Below are 20418 nucleotides of genomic sequence, written 5' to 3' on the forward strand. Positions count from 1 at the left end.
TGGGTTTAGCCAGGAATAAATATTCCACATTTCATATGACAAAATGTCAATTCCCCTTTTTATTGCTTTCCTATTTCTTGCATTCTCACATGTATTTAATTTTATAAATACACTTGCATCATACTACTTAAACATTTCTAATACCTCATTACTTTGCGGGAGTCCTATAAATGGAGAGGGCATTCTCACCACTGTGTAAATTTGTAGTTAACAGTTGTCAGCTTTTTAAAAATCAAGTTTAAAAAATCAAGTTAATTTAGTTTTGAAATATAAACTCTTTATTTATAACTGAGAATTTTCTTTGCTGGGGGAGGAAGATGTTCATAGATTGACTAAACTTTTTTTTCTCACACAATCTTCTCCCTTGACTAGATGAACTATTTGAGTAAATAAATAAACAAAAATATAAGATGTTTCTTATGAGGAGACCAGTATATTCCTTTTCCAATGAAAAGGAAATTGCATATATGATTTCAGTAACATTGTATAATTTTCTACTTGGAGCCAATAAATAGAATTATTGCAACTGTTCTAGTTAATTGGACTATATTATCAACCTTCTGGAAATTGCTAGGAACTTCAATAGAAAGACAGATTTGATACTTTAATTAACTAATTTAAAAGTTGATATTCAAAGAGATTCTTCACTTAGGGCAGCAATTTATGAAATACCTTCACCACTATAGAAAACCTTCAACTAACAAGACTGTAGGCCAATATATCTTTTTCAAGGCTTTTCTTCCTGTAAACAAAAGAACCTTTTATTTGGGGGCTTATTATTGGTTGGCAAATGAACTCTTTGTTTACTCAAAATAAGTGTAATAGAAAGCGATAAGGACTACTACTTATCAGGATAGATCTAGGTTAGTTATTTTAAGATGTTGTTATGCAAGTTATGTAAAATGTTCTCATATTGGGGGGTACTTTGTATTACAGTTGTCTGTGAGGATTTTACAGTATATCAGAATTCTGGAGAAGGGTGAGTGTTGGCAAGTGTCCGTTTGAAAATTCTTTTTAATAACTTTCATTGTCTCCTTTTGAGAAAGAGTTTAATTACCTACAGTTGATGACATTAAGGATGAATTCATGGTAAGATGATATTTTGGCATGACTTTGATATGAGTGGAGCATTTTTACAGGTAAAGATGGAGGTAATTAAAAAAAAATTGAACAAAGGTTGTATTGCGGAAGAAGGAAAGCAAGTGATCTATGTTGTCTGCAAAATAGAATTAATATTGGAGAGTAGTTGAAAATAACACTGGAAATGTTGGCTTGTGATCATATCTCAGGTCACATAGAAATGATTCTAACATCTTGGGATTTATATATTTAGTGCAATCCAATAAAAGCTGTACCCATGAAGATAAATATGGTGGTATGTGAAAAGACAGATGGACTATAGGCCAACTTTGAATAGGGCAGGTAAGGGAGATGGAGTAATAAAAAATTGATATAGGTGACATGTAGAATGTTCATGCCATTAAATAAAAGGTGAATTTAAGGGTTTGAATTTGGCGGGTATTAATGATTTATCTTCATAATCTTTAAATTGTAATTAAATTATTTTCTAGGAGTCATTAGCATGTATGGCTAAAAATGACAATTATAACCATTGAAAAGGAGGAGGAAGATGTGAGTTTGGGAATACCTTCAATAGAAGTCTTGTCTGAAATGTTGGAAGTGGATGAGAACACAAATAAAAGCATATAAGAGGTTGAGGTAGAAAGAAAAGGATAAGGTCATTTAGGAGCAGTGGAAGGATCAGAGCAGCAAAGCACAATAGGTAGAAATTCCACAAGATTTTGCAGTGATGGAGAAGTATGCAAAGGAAAATGTTTTGAGGGGGAGGACTAAGGTAAGCTGCAGAGAAATTAAGAAATGTTGTAAAGAATATGTGCTAAAATTTTCAGCTTCCATTATTAAATTAAAAAACATTATTAGGAATAGTTGATGTTCACTGGACAAAGAAAGAATGGACTTTGATAATCTATAAGGTTTTTAAAATTTGGGTAGAATTTGCTAATTTAAAATTACACTCTTTTCTTAAAATATAATAGTATATCTTGTGACAGAAATACATGCACATGTTTCTTCTCTATACAAATATGTAGGATAGTTTTCACTTCTAATTCCCAAGCCTGGTTCATATCACACTTAAGCTTTCTAAAATGGTTGATACAGTTTTTACATTATTGGGAGAAAAGTTGTTTCACTATGAGTATTTTGAACGCTTACCCTACTCTGAACTAATAAAAGAAAACAGACGAGATAAACTGACCCTGCAAATTACAAACATGAGGAGATTTACTATTAAAATAAGGCATATTTATATGTAATATAAATATCTATCTTTAATTTCAAGAACTATAGCGTAGCTTCGTTGTGAATTCATTTCTTACCCTTTCGAGCCGCATGATGTCGCTGTCTACCGTGAAGTTACACTAGCTGTTATTCAAGTCCATTGCTCCCATTACTGCATCCTTCCACGAGTGTTGAATGATGGCAGGCGCAGAAGAACTGAATTAACAGACTCGGGATCATACAATATTTCATCTTAATGCCTAGACAAGATTTCCTGATGGAACTAAACCAGCAAGTATTTGAAATGCGTATTACACCTGAAGGCCGACTGAGATCCCGGTGTTTGCTTCTCTCGCTTCTGCTCCTTGTAGCCTGGGAAGCCGGGAGCGGCCAGATCCACTACTCCGTCCCGGAGGAGGCCAAACATGGCACCTTCGTGGGCCGCATCGCCCAGGACCTGGGGCTGGAGCTGGCGGAGCTGGTGCCGCGTCTGTTCCGGGTGGCGTCCAAAGGCCGCGGGGACCTTCTGGAGGTAAATCTGCAGAATGGCATTTTGTTTGTGAATTCTCGTATCGACCGGGAGGAGCTGTGCGGGCGGAGCGCGGAGTGCAGCATCCACCTGGAGGTGATCGTGGACCGGCCGCTGCAGGTGTTCCATGTGGAAGTGGAGGTGAAGGACATTAACGACAACCCGCCTGTGTTCCCGGTAAAGGAACAAAGAGTGATGATTTACGAATCTAGGCTACCAGATTCGTTGTTTCCACTAGAGGGCGCGTCGGATGCAGATGTGGGCTCAAATTCTGTCTTAACCTACAAGCTCAGTTCAAACGAAAACTTCGCGTTAGATGTGAAAACAAACAGTGATGACACTACACAAATTGCGCTCGTGTTAAGGAAATCGTTGGACAGAGAGGAAGCGCCTGAACATAACTTATTCCTCATGGCCACTGACCAAGGCAAACCTGAGCTCACTGCCACTGTTCAGCTGCTGGTCACCGTACTGGATGTGAATGACAATGCTCCCAGTTTTGGACAGTCTGAGTATGAAGCAAAAATACTTGAAAACTCAGATAACGGAACAATAGTTATGAGACTGAATGCTTCTGATAGGGATGAAGGAGCGAATGGGGAGTTTTCATACTCTTTTAATAGTCTTGTTCCACCCATGGTTAGTAACCAGTTTAGAATAGATCCAAATACTGGAGAAATAGTAATTCAAGGGAATTTAGATTTTGAAAATATAAATTTATACAAAATCCGTATTGATGCGACAGACAAAGGCCACCCTCCCATGGCTGGTCATTGCACCATCTTGGTGAAAGTTTTGGATAAAAATGATAATGTTCCTCAGATTGCACTGACTTCCTTATCCTTGCCTGTCCGAGAGGACGCTCATTTCGGCACTGTCATTGCCCTAATTAGCGTGTCCGATCTCGACTCAGGTGCCAACGGGCAGGTGATCTGCTCTCTGACGCCCCATGTTCCCTTCAAACTAGTGTCCACCTTCAAGAATTACTATTCATTGGTTCTGGACAGCGCCTTGGATCGCGAGAGTGTGTCGAACTATGAGGTGGTGGTTACAGCGCGGGACGGGGGCTCGCCTTCCCTGTCGGCCACAGCCAGCGTGTCCGTGGAGGTGTCCGACGTGAACGACAACGCGCCCACGTTCGCGCAGCCCGAGTACACGGTGTTCGTGAAGGAGAACAACCCGCCCGGCTGCCACATCTTCACGGTGTCGGCTCGGGACGCGGACGCGCAGGAGAACGCGCTGGTGTCCTACTCGCTGGTGGAGCGGCGGGTGGGCGAGCGAGCGCTGTCGAGCTACGTGTCGGTGCACGCGGAGAGCGGCAAGGTGTACGCGCTGCAGCCGCTGGACCACGAGGAGCTGGAGCTGCTGCAGTTCCAGGTGAGCGCGCGCGACGCGGGCGTGCCGCCTCTGGGCAGCAACGTGACGCTGCAGGTGTTCGTGCTGGACGAGAACGACAACGCGCCGGCGCTGCTGCTGCCCGGGCCGGGCGGCGGGGCGGGCGCGCTGAGCCAGCGGGTGGCTCGGTCGGTGGGCGCGGGCCACGTGGTGGCGAAGGTGCGCGCGGTGGACGCGGACTCGGGCTACAACGCGTGGCTGTCGTACGAGCTGCAGCCGGCGGCGGGTGGCGCGCGCAGCCCGTTCCGCGTGGGGCTGTACACGGGCGAGATCAGCACGACGCGCGCCCTGGACGAGGCGGACGCGCCGCGCCAGCGCCTGCTGGTGCTGGTGAAGGACCACGGCGAGCCGGCGCTGACGGCCACGGCCACCGTGCTGCTGTCGCTGGAGGACAGCGGCCAGGCGCCCAAGGCCTCTTCGCGGGCGTCGACGGGCGCCGCTGGCGCGGAGGCCGCTCTGGTGGATGTGAACGTGTACCTGATCATCGCCATCTGCGCGGTGTCCAGCCTGTTGGTGCTCACGCTGCTGCTGTACACGGCGCTGCGGTGCTCGGCGCCGCCCAGCGAGGGTGCGTGCGGGCCCGGGAAGCCCACGCTGGTGTGCTCCAGCGCGGTGGGGAGCTGGTCTTACTCGCAGCAGAGGCGGCAGCGGGTGTGCTCTGGGGAGGGGCCGCCCAAGGCAGACCTCATGGCCTTCAGCCCCAGCCTGCCTCCGTTCCCAGGTTCAGAGAACGCGGGCAAACTGCAAGATGTTGATCATTGCACGGAGGTAGGTCCATTTATACTGATATTAAAATATTTAAGACGAAATTTTATAGTATTTCACATTTATTTATTTTTTTAATATATAGCACGTTTTCACACTTCAGTATTCAAACGTTACTGTGGTTTAAAAATATTTAAAATTAATCGTTTTTTCCTCCAGATTTATTGCGATATATTTGGTGAATAACATTGAGTATGTTTAAGGTATAAAACGTGATGATTTGATACACGTGTATATGGCGAATTTAATCGCTGTTTCTCAGTGCCATCAGACATTAACCATTCTCCATGTGTTGGGTTTCTACTCAAATTCAAATTTTTCTTGGATAAATTTCTTCTTACTGAATACGATTTTATTCTTTGTAATACCTAACTTTCTGAATCCTAACAACAACCAGTTTATATACATTCCTCCAAATAGTGTTTAGTTTTCATTGTATGTAGTTTTAACCTTACTTCATATACTATGTTTTGATAATATTTACATATTTTCTGGCGATTACTTTTACTTTAAGATCAGAGCCCATCCATTTTATTTTCTTCTCTCTCTTAGGGTCTGTTACATAGGTAGAGAGAAACAGATATTACTATATATACTACATGTATATAGTGTTTATTGGTATTTTAAGCAGTTTAGTAATAAAGTACAGAATAATAATTTCTCTTCAAAATTTGCATGTTTTCATATTCTTACCAAATTTATTATAGACCAGATAAAAATAAAATCAAAAGTGAACAAATATTTAATATTCCTTTCAACAGAATATCAAATAGAACATTGTACTATTTCAAGATATGTGCTTTATTATCAGATACTTTTTTACAGTCATGTCAATAACAACATTTTTGGAGGATCTATGTATAGTAACTCATTTCTTTTAATCTGATAAAAATCTTCTTACCTCTAATGATTAATATTGAGGAAAATACTATCAGCCCTTTGTAGATGAGTTGGAATATTATGGAAAAATATTTCACATTTAAACATATTTTATATATGATTTAGAAAAATAATTTGATTAGAAAAACTATTAATTCCATTCTTGCTGTTCAAATGATTAATTTATAAATCTTTATTACACAGAATATGCAGGATGATTAGGACTCATTAATTCAAGTTAACATTTTTAGTTTTGTACAGTAAAACTTTGAGAGTCCAAGAAAGTTTATTATTTTTTTTAATCTTTTCATTTTTTTGTTCTTCTTGTCTTTTTAAAAAAATATTTATCTATTTATTTTTGGCTGTGTTGGGTCTTCGTTTCTGTGCGAGGGCTTTCTCTAGTTGCGGCAAGCGGGGGCCACTCTTCATCGCGGTGCGCAGGCCTCTCACTATCCGTGGCCTCTCCCATTGCGGAGCACAGGCTCCAGACGCGCAAGCTCAGTAGTTGTGGCTCATGGGCCCAGTTGCTCCGCGGCATGTGGGATCTTCCCAGACCTCTTCCCAGACCAGGGCTCGAACCCGTGTCCCCTGCGTTGGCAGGCGGATGGATTCTCAACCACTGCACCACCAGGGAAGCCCCTTCTTGTCTTTTTTTAATCTTTGCTTCTTGTAACTGTTTGATCTGCCTTGATGTTAGTTGGTCACAGATTTTAAGCATATTCCTTTGGAGAGAAAGGTGGAACTTAGTGGAATGGAATGAATGGTTTCTGCAACACTCAATTCTTAATTTGTTATTAATGTATTTCTTAATTTCTTTAACATTTATGACCAGCAATATATGACATTTTATTTCCTTTGCTCACCTGTAAGTAACCTGAAACCAGTATTATTTTGTGGCTTATTTTATATTTCTCACAATACCTTCAGTGCCTAAATTTTATTTGGCTATTAAAAGCACATTACATGAAAGAAATAATTTTAATTTTAGTCCTTAACTTTAATGGCTGTGTATTTTTAAAATATGCTTATCTTTACTGTTTGAATCAAATGTGGAGTTTCTCCCTTGTGAAAGTGATGGTACACTTAGATTTTCTATTCTGTCTATGCCTACCTGATTCTTGGATATAACTTTAATTACTCAATTCTCCTAAATGTTTAGTTGGTTTTTAAAAATTCCTTAATTAGAAACAAGACACTTTCCATCACCTACCATTTATTTGACAACTCTCATCATTTCGATAATTTTAGTTCTGTGTTCCTACAACTCTCTAATTGATATTTGAATTTCATTTTAGGGGTGTGCTTATCACAAAGATGGAGTCAAAATCTAATCTGTATTTTAATACTTTGCACTCTTCTATCTATGTTAATGGTTTTATTTGTTTATTTTTAACTTTTTATTTTATATGGGAGTATATAGTTGATTAACAATTTTGTATTAGTTTCAGGTGAATGGTAATGATTTTAGCTATTAAATATTTCCTAAATTGAAAGGTACCAGAGCTCAGTTATTAAATACTGTGGATTCTGGAGCTTCCTGGATTAAAACTCCACCTCTACCAGTTTTTTTTCATATAGCCTTTGATAAAGCATTTGTTATTTCAATTCCTTGGTTTCACATTCTACGCATGATGAATATGAATTCTATTGCATAGAATTTTTGTATAGAATTTTTGTATCAAGTTAATATTTATAAAGTTGTTTATAAAATGTCTGTCAAATACTATGTGCATAACAAAATTTAGTTATTATTCAAAAGAGTTCAAGGGGTTAATAACTCGAAAAAGAAAAACTAAAATGTTAGAAAGTCATTATGGCCTTCTATATTACTCTTATTTTATGTAAAAGTTATCTTTTGTGAAGTTATTTTCAGGTTAACCTACAATGTGTCAATATTTTGAATTCTTTGTGATAGAATTAAAAAACTCATCTAAAAGTCAGTTTCACCGGTTTTGGGAAGTCCAATTACCATTGTGGATGTGGAAAACCTTTTGGAATCTAGAAATTTATTTAGATAAAGTCTCCTCAAGGAAAGTTTAGACTATCTTGTGTTGACAGTGATGTCTTTTTTCATACTTATAAGTTGCTTCAGATCATTTAGAGATCTGAGTAGGTGTTTGAAATCTTTGTTCTTTTCCATTAATGGTGTTTTCTCTTCCTCAAAAATAAGTACACAGTATGTTTTATGATGATTTAAAAGTTAGTAGTAGTTACTGTCTATTAACCATGGAAGTAGACCATTTATATAGAAAGTGATATAGAATAACTTTTAAAATATAGTCATCAGTCTTCATTAATCATTAGTAGGACCCTTAGGTGATTCCAAGACCATGTTAGCATGCCAGGGACCACTGAATTATCAAAACCCAGCCTCTGACATCAAAACGTTTGAGATAAAATAAATATATGGGTCATACAATGAAAGACAAGATATTATAACAGGCCCAAAAGCAAAGCTGGAGTTGAAAGAAAATCACTCCCTATTTGTCTTTCTGAAGGAACACTTGAAGGGCCATGGTGTTTTCAATGGTTTTTAAAAGAGTAAGTTACCCTGAGAGAATATTGAGAATAATGAATACTTCTGTGAAGGAGAAAATTAAGCAAACCTGAAGACACACAAAAGCCTCTGTATGACTGGAAACATGGAATAGTCCACTGTGGTTAAAACATATGGTTCACATAGAATAAAGTCAGAAAAAGTAATATGAAAATATCTCTTGATTCTGAGTACTAGACTAAGTAACTTTGAGTAGCAGATTAAAGAATTTGGATTCTTCAGAAGTAAATTGGGAACTATCAAAAGATCTTGAGCAAAAAAAGTCAACACCATGTTTCAGAAGATTGGATGGAAAGACAATCTAGGAAGCTACTGCAATAATTAAGGATAGCAGCAATTAATTAAAAACGTTTCTTAGGCAGGTAGCTGTAAGAATATGAAAGAAAAGATAGATATACAGGAGCATTAATGGTACCATAAACTGATAATTTTGCCTTTATTCTTGAAAAGCACTAAAATCTAGATATAATTAATCTACTTGCAGTTTAGAATGAGAGTGGTTCACAAATGAGCTTTCCTTGTTAAACAGATACTAAGAAGGAAAAATCCCAAGCATAACTTTAAAAACAGAAATTGTCCTAAGTGCTAAGGATGAACAATAATGAAATTAAAATGTATGTATTATGTATTATGAAAAGACATAATGTAAACTATATTGGGGATTGTAAAAAGATATTCATAAGTATTAAGGCTTGGAAAAATGCAACTATATAGATATACACATTTCTGAAAAGAAATCACATTAATTCTAATAAAGAGAAAAATATAGACTAGTTTCTCCCTACAAAATATATTAAAGCAAATTCTTACTTATATTAAAATATTTTACATATATTCAATTCATAAAATTACTTAAGAAAATACCTCAATTTGTTGCTCAGTTTTCTAGATTTATTTTTTTCACACATGAGCAAGTTTCTTTTTCATCAGTAGATTTCCGGTCTCCTAGAGACCCTAGGAACAGTGAGTCATCGAATTCTTCTAGGCAGAATCCTAAGTCTATGTATGTGGGAGATCCTGAATTACAGAACAAAAGAATTTTCCAATTTAAAATCCCTGGTTGTTTAACTGATCATTTTTATTCTCACTTCATTTCTGTGATTATTTTTAAATTGTGTGGAGAGTTTAGTTTCCTCAGGTAACAGAAAGCCACAGTTTTGGTTTATACTAAACATTTAGCCGCATTTATTTCACTAGAATGCTTCCAGCAAGAGAAATGTCGTTCTCTATTTCATCAACGATTAAGAAAAAATTCAGAGAATGAAACAAAACTTTGCAGGATAATGGTGAAATGTTTATTCATAAAACATGTACTTACTTTTGGGGCCACGTGATGTCACTCTCGGCTGAGAAATTCTCTGATTCAAAGCCATCTTTTAGGCTTTGGAAAGACGCTCCGGTCTTTTATAGTCTCCTAGGGCAGAACAGTGACGAACACAGCAGGATGGGGCTGAAGGAATCAGAAGATTTCCCCAAGTTTTGAAAATTTTTTCGCTAACTATAAAAAAGCTCGAGTGTTTGAAATGTTGTACTCAAGTCGAGGCGACCAAGGGGACCGGGATCTACTGCTACTGTTTATCATTCTCACAGCCTGGGAGACCGGGAGCAGCCAGGTCCACTACTCAGTACTGGAGGAGGCCAAACATGGCACTTTCGTGGGCCACATCGCCCAGGACCTAAGGCTGGAGCTGGCGGAGCTGGTACCCCGCTTGTTCCAGTTGGATTCCAAAGGCCGCGGAGACCTTCTGGAGGTAAATCTGCAGAATGGTATTTTGTTTGTGAATTCTCGGATCGACCGGGAGGAGCTGTGCGGGCGGAGCGCGGAGTGCAGCATCCACCTGGAGGTGATCGTGGACCGGCCGCTGCAGGTGTTCCATGTGGAAGTGGAGGTGAAGGACATTAACGACAATCCTCCTGTGTTCCCCGGAACACAAAGGAATCTGTTTATCGCGGAATCCAGGCCGCTTGACTCTCGGTTTCCACTAGAGGGCGCCTCCGATGCAGATATCGGGGAGAACGCTCTGTTGACTTACAGGCTGAGCTCCAATGAGTATTTCTCTCTGGACGTACCAACCACCGACCAACAGGTAAAGCCTCTGGGACTTGTATTACGAAAACCTTTAGACAGGGAAGAATCTCCGGAACTTCATTTAGTGCTCACGGCCACTGACAGAGGCAAACCTGAGCTGACTGGCACAGTTCAGTTACTCGTCAAAGTGCTGGACGCCAATGACAACGCCCCAGCTTTCGACAGAACACTCTATGCGGTGAAATTACCAGAAAACGTTCCCAATGCAACGTTCGTAATTAAACTTAACGCCTCAGATTTAGACGAAGGCTTGAATGGGGATTTTATTTACTCATTCTCTAGTGACGTTTCTCCAGATATAAAATTTAAGTTCTACATAGACCCCCTAAGTGGGAAGATTATAGCAATAGGACATATAGATTTTGAAGAAAGTAAAGCCTACAAAATTCCAGTAGAGGCGATAGATAAAGGCCTCCCACCCCTGGCTGGTCACTGTACAGTTCTTGTGGAAGTTGTGGACACTAATGACTTTGCTCCAGAGTTGATTATCAAAACGCTCTGGCTCCCTGTCAAAGAGGACGCACAGCTGGGGACAATCATTGCCCTGATCAGCGTTATTGACCGAGACGAAGGTGCAAATGGACAGGTGACCTGTTCCCTGACGCCTCATGTCCCCTTCAAACTGGTGTCCACCTTCAAGAATTACTATTCGCTGGTGCTGGACAGCGCCCTGGACCGCGAGAGGGTGGCGAACTATAAAGTGGTGGTGACCGCGAGGGACGGGGGCTCGCCTTCGCTGTCGGCCACTGCCAGCGTGTCCGTGGAGGTGGCCGACGTGAACGACAACGCGCCCACGTTCGCGCAGCCCGAGTACACGGTGTTCGTGAAGGAGAACAACCCGCCCGGCTGCCACATCTTCACGGTGTCGGCGCGAGACGCGGACGCGCAGGAGAACGCGCTGGTGTCCTACTCGCTGGTGGAGCGGCGGGTGGGCGAGCGAGCGCTGTCGAGCTACGTGTCGGTGCACGCGGAGAGCGGCAAGGTGTACGCGCTGCAGCCGCTGGACCACGAGGAGCTGGAGCTGCTGCATTTCCAGGTGAGCGCGCGCGACGCGGGCGTGCCGCCTCTGGGCAGCAACGTGACGCTGCAGGTGTTCGTGCTGGACGAGAACGACAACGCGCCGGCGCTGCTGCTGCCCGGGCCGGGCGGCGGGGCGGGCGCGCTGAGCCAGCGGGTGGCTCGGTCGGTGGGCGCGGGCCACGTGGTGGCGAAGGTGCGCGCGGTGGACGCGGACTCGGGCTACAACGCGTGGCTGTCGTACGAGCTGCAGCCGGCGGCGGGTGGCGCGCGCAGCCCGTTCCGCGTGGGGCTGTACACGGGCGAGATCAGCACGACGCGCGCCCTGGACGAGGCGGACGCGCCGCGCCAGCGCCTGCTGGTGCTGGTGAAGGACCACGGCGAACCGGCGCTGACGGCCACGGCCACCGTGCTGCTGTCGCTGGAGGACAGCGGCCAGGCGCCCAAGGCCTCTTCGCGGGCGTCGACGGGCGCCGCTGGCGCGGAGGCCGCTCTGGTGGATGTGAACGTGTACCTGATCATCGCCATCTGCGCGGTGTCCAGCCTGTTGGTGCTCACGCTGCTGCTGTACGCGGCGCTGCGGTGCTCGGCGCCGCCCAGCGAGGGCGCGTGCGGGCCCGGGAAGCCCACGCTGGTGTGCTCCAGCGCGGTGGGGAGCTGGTCTTACTCGCAGCAGAAGCGGCAGAGGGTGTGCTCTGGGGAGGGGCCGCCCAAGGCAGACCTCATGGCCTTCAGCCCCAGCCTACCTCCGTGTCCTGGATCTATAGATGCAACTGGAGATCCACAAGCTTCTTTGGACTCCTCTGGGAAGGTGGGTTGCTCTAATATTTTATTTGTTTATGTATGTATTCATTTAGTCTTGAAAAATATTTTAATTATCCTATAAGATACTTTTAAATAGTTTTTATCCATGTTTTTCTAGTTCTGCCAGTATGTTTAATTTTATTTCCGGAGATTGAACCTTAACTTTGTAACTGACTTTTGCTTCGACTTCCAGTTGAGAATCGTTATAAACCATACACTGAACAGACATTTATTAGGGCTGAATCCATTTTATTTAAAACCTGTTGTGGGAGTCATATTGAATTCCTGATTAATAGGAATTGCTGCCACCGTACCTGAAAACTATTAGGTGAAAACAAATTTAGTCATTACACATTAAGTTAACTGCAACACCACTCTGTCAAATGATAATTTATTTCTAAAGTAAGCATGGTAGTTTAGCCTAATTATATTGTTTTTAAGCAACCCCATAGCAGATATATGCAGTAACTGTTACCTGGTTAACTTATAGTTTCCTACCTTTCTGGAGACATGGCGGTCAGCACTAGTTAGTGTCTGTAACTTCAATAAGTAACTTCCAATATACCTAGAAAACAGTTGCTTTACTTTAGGAATTTAATTTTAATTGTTTCAAATATAACTCTTATTCCCACTTGTTCAAAGTATGTTTCTGTACATTGTCTGACAGTGTAGATCATAAGAAAATGTTGATTGAGAATCTTTTCTACACGTAGAAATTTTTTTGAAATTCATGTTTTATCTGATATTGAAGAAAATACTTCCTGAAAGGTACTTTCTTTCCTGAAGAAGACTTTCTCCTTTTATGAAATTTTCTGTTAGTAATGTAATGCTGGGGCATTAAAGATATACCCATATTTCACACTTTGAATTCTCTTGAAATTGTTGTCTGGAACTTAACCAGTTTACATGAGGATTTACTTTGTCTCTCAGTATTCCAAAAGACAGAAATCTGGAGATGAGATTGTGCACCTTTTTTTTTTTAAAGATTTCTTTTTTTTTAAGCAATCATTCTTTAATTTAATTAATTAATTAATTAATTAATTTTTGGCTGTGTTGGGTCTTCGTTTCCGTGCGAGAGCTTTCTCCAGTTGCGGCAAGCGGGGGCCACTCTTCATCGCGGTGCGCGGGCCTCTCACTATCGCGGCCTCTCTTGTTGTGGAGCACAGGCTCCAGACGCGCAGGGTCAGTAGCTGTGGCTCACGGGCCCAGTTGCTCCGCGGTATGTGGGATCCTCCCAGACCAGGGCTCGAACCCGTGTCCCCTGCATTGGCAGGCAGATTCTCAACCACTGCACCACCAGGGAAGCCCCAAGATTGTGCACCTTTAAAGTCACTACATGCTAAACTTACATTTCCTGGATTATGGTTTGCAAGTTTCAAATTGGTGGTTCTCCACACTCTATCTTTAGTCCAAGCATTCATTTTGTTTTCTAATTTATATCTTAAAAACTTCCTTTATACTTACATTGCATTTTTGTAATGTGTTTTATATTTCTACTCAGGGGTTTTATTTTATTTTTTATCATGTCAGGTATTTTACAAGGCATTTCTTAATTGAAAACTCAACAGAGCAAATCAGAGTGGACTTGAGAATAGAGCCACAATATAACAAGGCACATGCAAGTAAAAATCACTTAAATATTTCAGTACTTTGTTTCTCTCCAAAGGACACATGTTTGGTTTATGCTACAAAGCAATCTATTTTTTCCCATTTTATTTCTTGCAAAACTTGAATATTCTCTGAACTCTTGTCATAAAACCTGTCTATGTCTGTTGGCACAACTCACCTTAAATCCAGACTTATACCTTCAAATATCTCTGTCCTTGTACTTTTTCAGGTTCCATATGCCACTTGTACTTGGGCCCAGGTATTTGATTATGTTATATGGATCGAGGGATGCTAGAAATGTCATTTGCTTCCCCCGCAAAAAACTGCCACCATTCCTCTAGTATCTTAGAGCCAGTATTATTCATTAATTACTTACTACATATTCTATAATTACAAATTTTACTCTTTATCATTGATGGCTGCATTGATATAATTGGTAATATAGTCCCTTATACTAATCTTTATTCTCTCCCAGAATATGGGCTATCATTGTATGCAAATTTTCAGAAGATCAGTGAACATCTTAGTAATGAATTTATCTTTTGGGTCATCAGGAAGCATGAGCACACTGGGATTCAGGAAATTCAGGATTAAAAACAGCTGGGAAGTCCAAAATAGAGAGGTGAGAGCTTGGAAGACACTTCATTGCTCAATTCAAGCCAGAATCATGAGACCAATAATGAAGCTCCCCTATGCCAGTCTGTTAACTGTAGTTTCTAGATAGGGCTAACTAAGTTATGACTCGATCTCAGACACTTTTGAGAGTGAAAGGGGCACTATACAAATGTATACAAGACCACAGACAAACATAGAGCATATTCCAGGCAAACTGGTTTTTATGGTCAGCCCATCCTCAGGCCTGACAATGCTAACTGCTTTAGCAATATCTGGAGTCCTTATTGAACATTCTGCTTCCCAGACACCACCTCAAGTTTCTGAAATAAGTAGTATTGGCAAATTTGCATTTTAACAAGCATTCCAGGTGATTCTTATCCAACTGAAATTTTAGAGGCTATAGCCCTATTGAGTTGCTTGGCAAAGCAAGTTCCTATTATTTGACAGGATATAATTTAACTACACTACTTTTCATTCATTATTAGAGATTTGTTTTGGGACATTTATGTTATTACCTGGTTAAAAATGCTCATTAACAGCAATGGAATTTAGTTTATATCATTACCTTGTGTTGAGATGATTAATCAATGATAAACTTATTTTTAGACTCCAGATAGTAGCTTACACTGAACATTGCTATTGTGGGTGGATAGATTAACTCATTACATTTTAATTCATGCTTTATAAGAAAAGTAACCCTTAAAATCAGAATATGAATAGATTTTGACCCTAGAATCATTCTAAAGGAGTATAGAAGTATAAAAACAGAAGTTAGAAGCACACATACATCGATGAATCAAGTGACCCTCATTCCTGTAAATTTTCTTATTTATTCTATAAATGTTCTATTTTTCAGAGTTCAAAATTATTGATTTCTTTAAAAAAATCATTAAAGTAAGAAATTAACCTTTGGATAAGACAAAACCTCCTATCAGTAAGTTTTCCTTTTTTTGGAAAAAGAGAAACTTCAACTTTTATCAGTAGCATATAGTATATTGCCTGCACCACGAGGCATACAGGATCTTAGTTCCCCGACCAGGGATTGAACCCATGCCCCCTTCACTGTAAGCGCGGAGTCTTAACCACTGGACCACCCAGGAAGTCCACCATAGATATATTAATGGAGAATTTCAGTTACTGAATATTTGATTCCAAGAATTTTGAGAGAAAATATTTTTACTGCAGGTGATGAAAAACTTTATTGACACTTATAAAATTATTAGATAATGCCAAAACTGTATATTTGGGGTATTTGAAAAACATAAAAATAACAAAGATGAAATTAGTTGTCTCTGAAAGTGGAAATCATAAATTTTTAATTATTTTATTTTGAATCACAATTAAGATTCTTTTTGCCCATGTAAGATGTGTATAAAAAAGTGAAACTTCCCCCATATAACTAATTTCTCAATAAAAGCACTTTTCTGTCTTCTTAAAGACAGGAACACCACTCAGCCTGTGCAGCAGCAATATGTAAAGGCTTTATAGGGTGAGACCATTCTATAGGTAATCATTTTATCCAAAGAGCCAATTTTGGTCTTGAGCATTATGAAACTAATGTGGCTAAAGTGAGCCCTGAGAATAACTTCCATTTATGAAGCACTCACTCTCCTTGAGGTATTATACTAGGCAATTAATATATCGTTATTCATGAAATCACCATATTATTATTAATAAGTTATGAATGTTATGAAAGTGAAAACTGAGACGGAGAGAGGTTAAATTATTTTCCCCAAGTCACACAACTAGTAAGTTGGAGACTAGGAATCAGAAGAGAGGAATTTCTGATGTTGAAGCCTGTGATCTCTCTACATTCTAGTGATGATTGGCATTTAGAAGTTGCAAATACCTCACAGAGAACTGATGCTTGAGATTAGTGTCTAAATAAGGTTTATTTAATATCAAAGTAATGACAAGGAGAAGTGAATTAAGGTTTAGAAGTTGAAGAGACAAATTTGTTATCCAACAAAATGCTAGTACACTCAGTATTATACAAATATTAAGGGTGTTTTCAAATTCAGCTAAAGACAATCATGGTTAGGGAAGGAATTACTTCTCTGTGATTTTCCACTCAAGGAAAACGCTGCACTACGTATCGACAATGATTATTATTATATACAAAAGAAACATAATGTGAGTCTTTGAAAGTCCATAGAGACCCAAAGAAGTGAAAATAGAATGAAAAGACAGGAACAAGAGTTGTTAAACTCATGGAATTGTACTTACACATTAAGCCACCGGATGTCGCTGTCTTCCACAAAATGGCTTTTCAGAACAAAGGCATGATCCTGTTTCTCAAGGACTAGGAAAGAGCTACATTCGGAGATCTCAGCCATTTCAAGAAAATTGGATGCAAGAAATCGAATAGAAAAATTCGGAGCGGTGGGTGTGTTCTGGACGCCGAGTCACTGATTTATAAAACAGGAGAAAGTTATGATGTTGGTCTACAGACCTATCAGGCAGAGAACCCAGCGCCTGCTTCTCTCGTTTCTGCTCATTGCAGCCTGGGAAACTGGGAGCAGCCAGGTCCATTACTCGCTCTCGGAGGAAGCCAAACACGGCACCTTCGTGGGCCGCATCGCCCAGGACCTGGGGCTGGAGCTGGCGGAGCTGGTGCCGCGTCTGTTCCGGGTGGCATCCAAAGGCCGCGGGGACCTTCTGGAGGTAAATCTGCAGAATGGCATTTTGTTTGTGAATTCTCGGATCGACCGGGAGGAGCTGTGCGGGCGGAGCGCGGAGTGCAGCATCCACCTGGAGGTGATCGTGGACCGGCCGCTGCAGGTGTTTCACGTGGAGGTGGAGGTGAAGGACGTTAATGACAACCCGCCGGTCTTCTCTGTCTCAGAACAAAAGCTCTCAATTTACGAATCTCGACCGCTTGACTCTCGATTTCCTCTAGAAGGCGCATCTGATGCGGATATTGGAGAGAACGCAATGCTTACTTACAGACTCAGTCCAAATGACTTTTTCACTCTTGATATTATAAACAAAAAGGACAAAGGCAAATTTCCAGTGCTTGTTCTACGAAAACTGCTGGATCGTGAAGAAAATCCTCAGCTTCAGCTGTTATTAACGGCAACTGATGGAGGCAAACCCGAACTGATGGGATTTGTTACTCTGCTGATCCTGGTGTTAGACGCCAATGATAACGCACCGCTATTTGACCGATCCGTTTATGAAGTTAAGATGTATGAAAATTCAGCGAACCAAACATTAGTCATATGGCTAAATGCTTCTGATGTGGATGAAGGGATAAATAAGGAAATAATATATTCGTTTAGCTCTTTGGTCCCACCCAGCACAAGAAGGAAATTTCTAATGAATGAAAGCACAGGAGAAATAAGAGTAAATGATGCTATTGACTTTGAGGATAGTAATACTTATGAAATTCATGTAGATGTTACAGATAAAGGAAACCCACCTATGGTTGGTCACTGCACTGTCCTAGTGGAAATCCTGGATGAAAATGATAATTCACCTGAGGTGGTTGTCACTTCTTTGGCTCTCCCAGTGCGAGAGGACGCTCAGGTGGGCACCGTCATCGCCTTAATCAGCGTGTCCGACCGTGACTCTGGCGCCAACGGGCAGGTGACCTGCTCATTAACACCTCATGTCCCCTTCAAACTGGTGTCCACCTTCAAGAATTACTATTCGCTGGTGCTGGACAGCGCCCTGGACCGCGAGACCTTGGAGAACTATGAGGTGGTGGTGACCGCGAGGGACGGGGGCTCGCCTTCGCTGTCGGCCACTGCCAGCGTGTCCGTGGAGGTGGCCGACGTGAACGACAACGCGCCCGCGTTCGCGCAGCCCGAGTACACGGTGTTCGTGAAGGAGAACAATCCGCCCGGCTGCCACATCTTCACGGTGTCGGCGCGGGACGCGGACGCGCAGGAGAACGCGCTGGTGTCCTACTCGCTGGTGGAGCGGCGGGTGGGCGAGCGAGCGCTGTCGAGCTACGTGTCGGTGCACGCGGAGAGCGGCAAGGTGTACGCGCTGCAGCCGCTGGACCACGAGGAGCTGGAGCTGCTGCAGTTCCAGGTGAGCGCGCGCGACGCGGGCGTGCCGCCTCTGGGCAGCAACGTGACGCTGCAGGTGTTCGTGCTGGACGAGAACGACAACGCGCCGGCGCTGCTGCTGCCCGGGCCGGGCGGCGGGGCGGGCGCGCTGAGCCAGCGGGTGGCTCGGTCGGTGGGCGCGGGCCACGTGGTGGCGAAGGTGCGCGCGGTGGACGCGGACTCGGGCTACAACGCGTGGCTGTCGTACGAGCTGCAGCCGGCGGCGGGTGGCGCGCGCAGCCCGTTCCGCGTGGGGCTGTACACGGGCGAGATCAGCACGACGCGCGCCCTGGACGAGGCGGACGCGCCGCGCCAGCGCCTGCTGGTGCTGGTGAAGGACCACGGCGAGCCGGCGCTGACGGCCACGGCCACCGTGCTGCTGTCGCTGGAGGACAGCGGCCAGGCGCCCAAGGCCTCTTCGCGGGCGTCGACGGGCGCCGCTGGCGCGGAGGCCGCTCTGGTGGATGTGAACGTGTACCTGATCATCGCCATCTGCGCGGTGTCCAGCCTGTTGGTGCTCACGCTGCTGCTGTACACGGCGCTGCGGTGCTCGGCGCCGCCCAGCGAGGGTGCGTGCGGGCCCGGGAAGCCCACGCTGGTGTGCTCCAGCGCGGTGGGGAGCTGGTCTTACTCGCAGCAGAGGCGGCAGCGGGTGTGCTCTGGGGAGGGGCCGCCCAAGGCAGACCTCATGGCCTTCAGCCCCAGTCTTACGCCGTGTCCATTACCAGACGTGGAAGTGGAAGAACAGTCTACTGGAGGCAACCACTCTAGCAAGGTGGGTTATTGCTTTTCAATTTTCATATTTTGCTTCGTGAATATTTTATTTCACCGCTTTCCCCCTCAAATAAGTATCTTGGGATACCTTCATTCTTTGTCTAAATATCATGTATTTCTATAATTCCTCAAATATTCCTTAGTAATGCCGTTTGTAATATAGTTTATTCTAAAAGTTCACTTTATATTCTATTTACAGTACCTTGTGCATCAACTTTTGCTGAATACTTCAATTTTTAATATATGCCATTTTCCTCAATTCATTTATATTTTCCAATATAAATATTTGATGTCGGTTGAAGATTTTGATTTTTTTCATAAACTTTTTTATTTTACAAATATTTGTCCGATTAGTACTTTATAATTTTATTTAATTTTTAAATCTAAAATTTGAAATAACCCTGTTACAGTAACGAAAAACTGCTACGATCAATTCCCTTCACGATGAAAATGTGGTTTTTGCTCCCTAAGCACAGAATGTGTAGTGCAGCGTAACATAGTGCATACTAGAACTTCAGTGTTTACACTTTATTCTTAATAGTAGATTATGTAGACTGGAAGATCATCATTTTAAAAAGTCCTAATCTATGGAATTAAATTAAGTGTTTTGAATTTTAAAAGTTTTTTGAATTTTTATATCAGTTTTTTACTTTCTCTTTACTGATTTTAGTTGGATAATGTCTGCCACTGGCTCTGTTATTAAGATAAATATTTTAAAAAGCCTTTGTAGACAGTTTCATTCAATTCAGAATGACTGAAATTTTAGGATGAAACCATAAATTTTCCCATATCAAGGATTGCTTTTAACATTCTTGACAAAAAAAGGAGTTAGCCCATTTCTTTTAAAACTTCTTATTTTTATAAACATATTTAACACGCTCTTTATTAGATGGCATTAAAATGAGACTAATCATGAATATTCCTTTGCTCTTGGCAACATAGTACTTGTGATACCTTGTTTGAAGGTGAGAGGGACTTCCCTAGTGGTCCAGTGGTTAGAACTCTGCGCTTCCACTGTAGGGGGTGAGGA

The 20418-nt window shown here is 42.2% G+C and overlaps 3 protein-coding genes across 3 annotated transcripts in view; all 3 read left to right on the forward strand.

Annotated features, from left to right (window-relative positions):
* Positions 1–2578: 2578 nt before the first annotated feature.
* Positions 2579–5002, forward strand: LOC132363396 (protocadherin alpha-6-like; the record flags this gene model as incomplete). Its single annotated transcript, XM_059919105.1, has 1 exon — positions 2579–5002. A coding segment is annotated over exon 1 (2424 nt), but the record flags the coding sequence as incomplete, so codon positions are not given.
* Positions 5003–9949: 4947 nt separating this feature from the next.
* Positions 9950–20418, forward strand: part of LOC132362574 (protocadherin alpha-9-like) — a 92344-nt gene continuing 81875 nt past the window's right edge. Inside the window, 2 exon segments of the mRNA XM_059917284.1 lie at positions 9950–12220; positions 12222–12343. Of these exon segments, the coding sequence (XP_059773267.1) occupies positions 9950–12220; positions 12222–12299 (2349 nt within the window). The 3' untranslated portion in view covers positions 12300–12343.
* On the forward strand, positions 12847–20292 carry LOC132363397 (protocadherin alpha-10-like). Its single transcript, XM_059919106.1, is given in 4 exon segments — positions 12847–12862; positions 17010–17087; positions 17090–19389; positions 20278–20292. Coding segments are annotated over 4 exon segments (2409 nt in total).

Source organism: Balaenoptera ricei, chromosome 3 (assembly GCF_028023285.1).
Source record: "Balaenoptera ricei isolate mBalRic1 chromosome 3, mBalRic1.hap2, whole genome shotgun sequence".
Classification (NCBI taxonomy): Eukaryota; Metazoa; Chordata; class Mammalia; order Artiodactyla; family Balaenopteridae; genus Balaenoptera; species Balaenoptera ricei.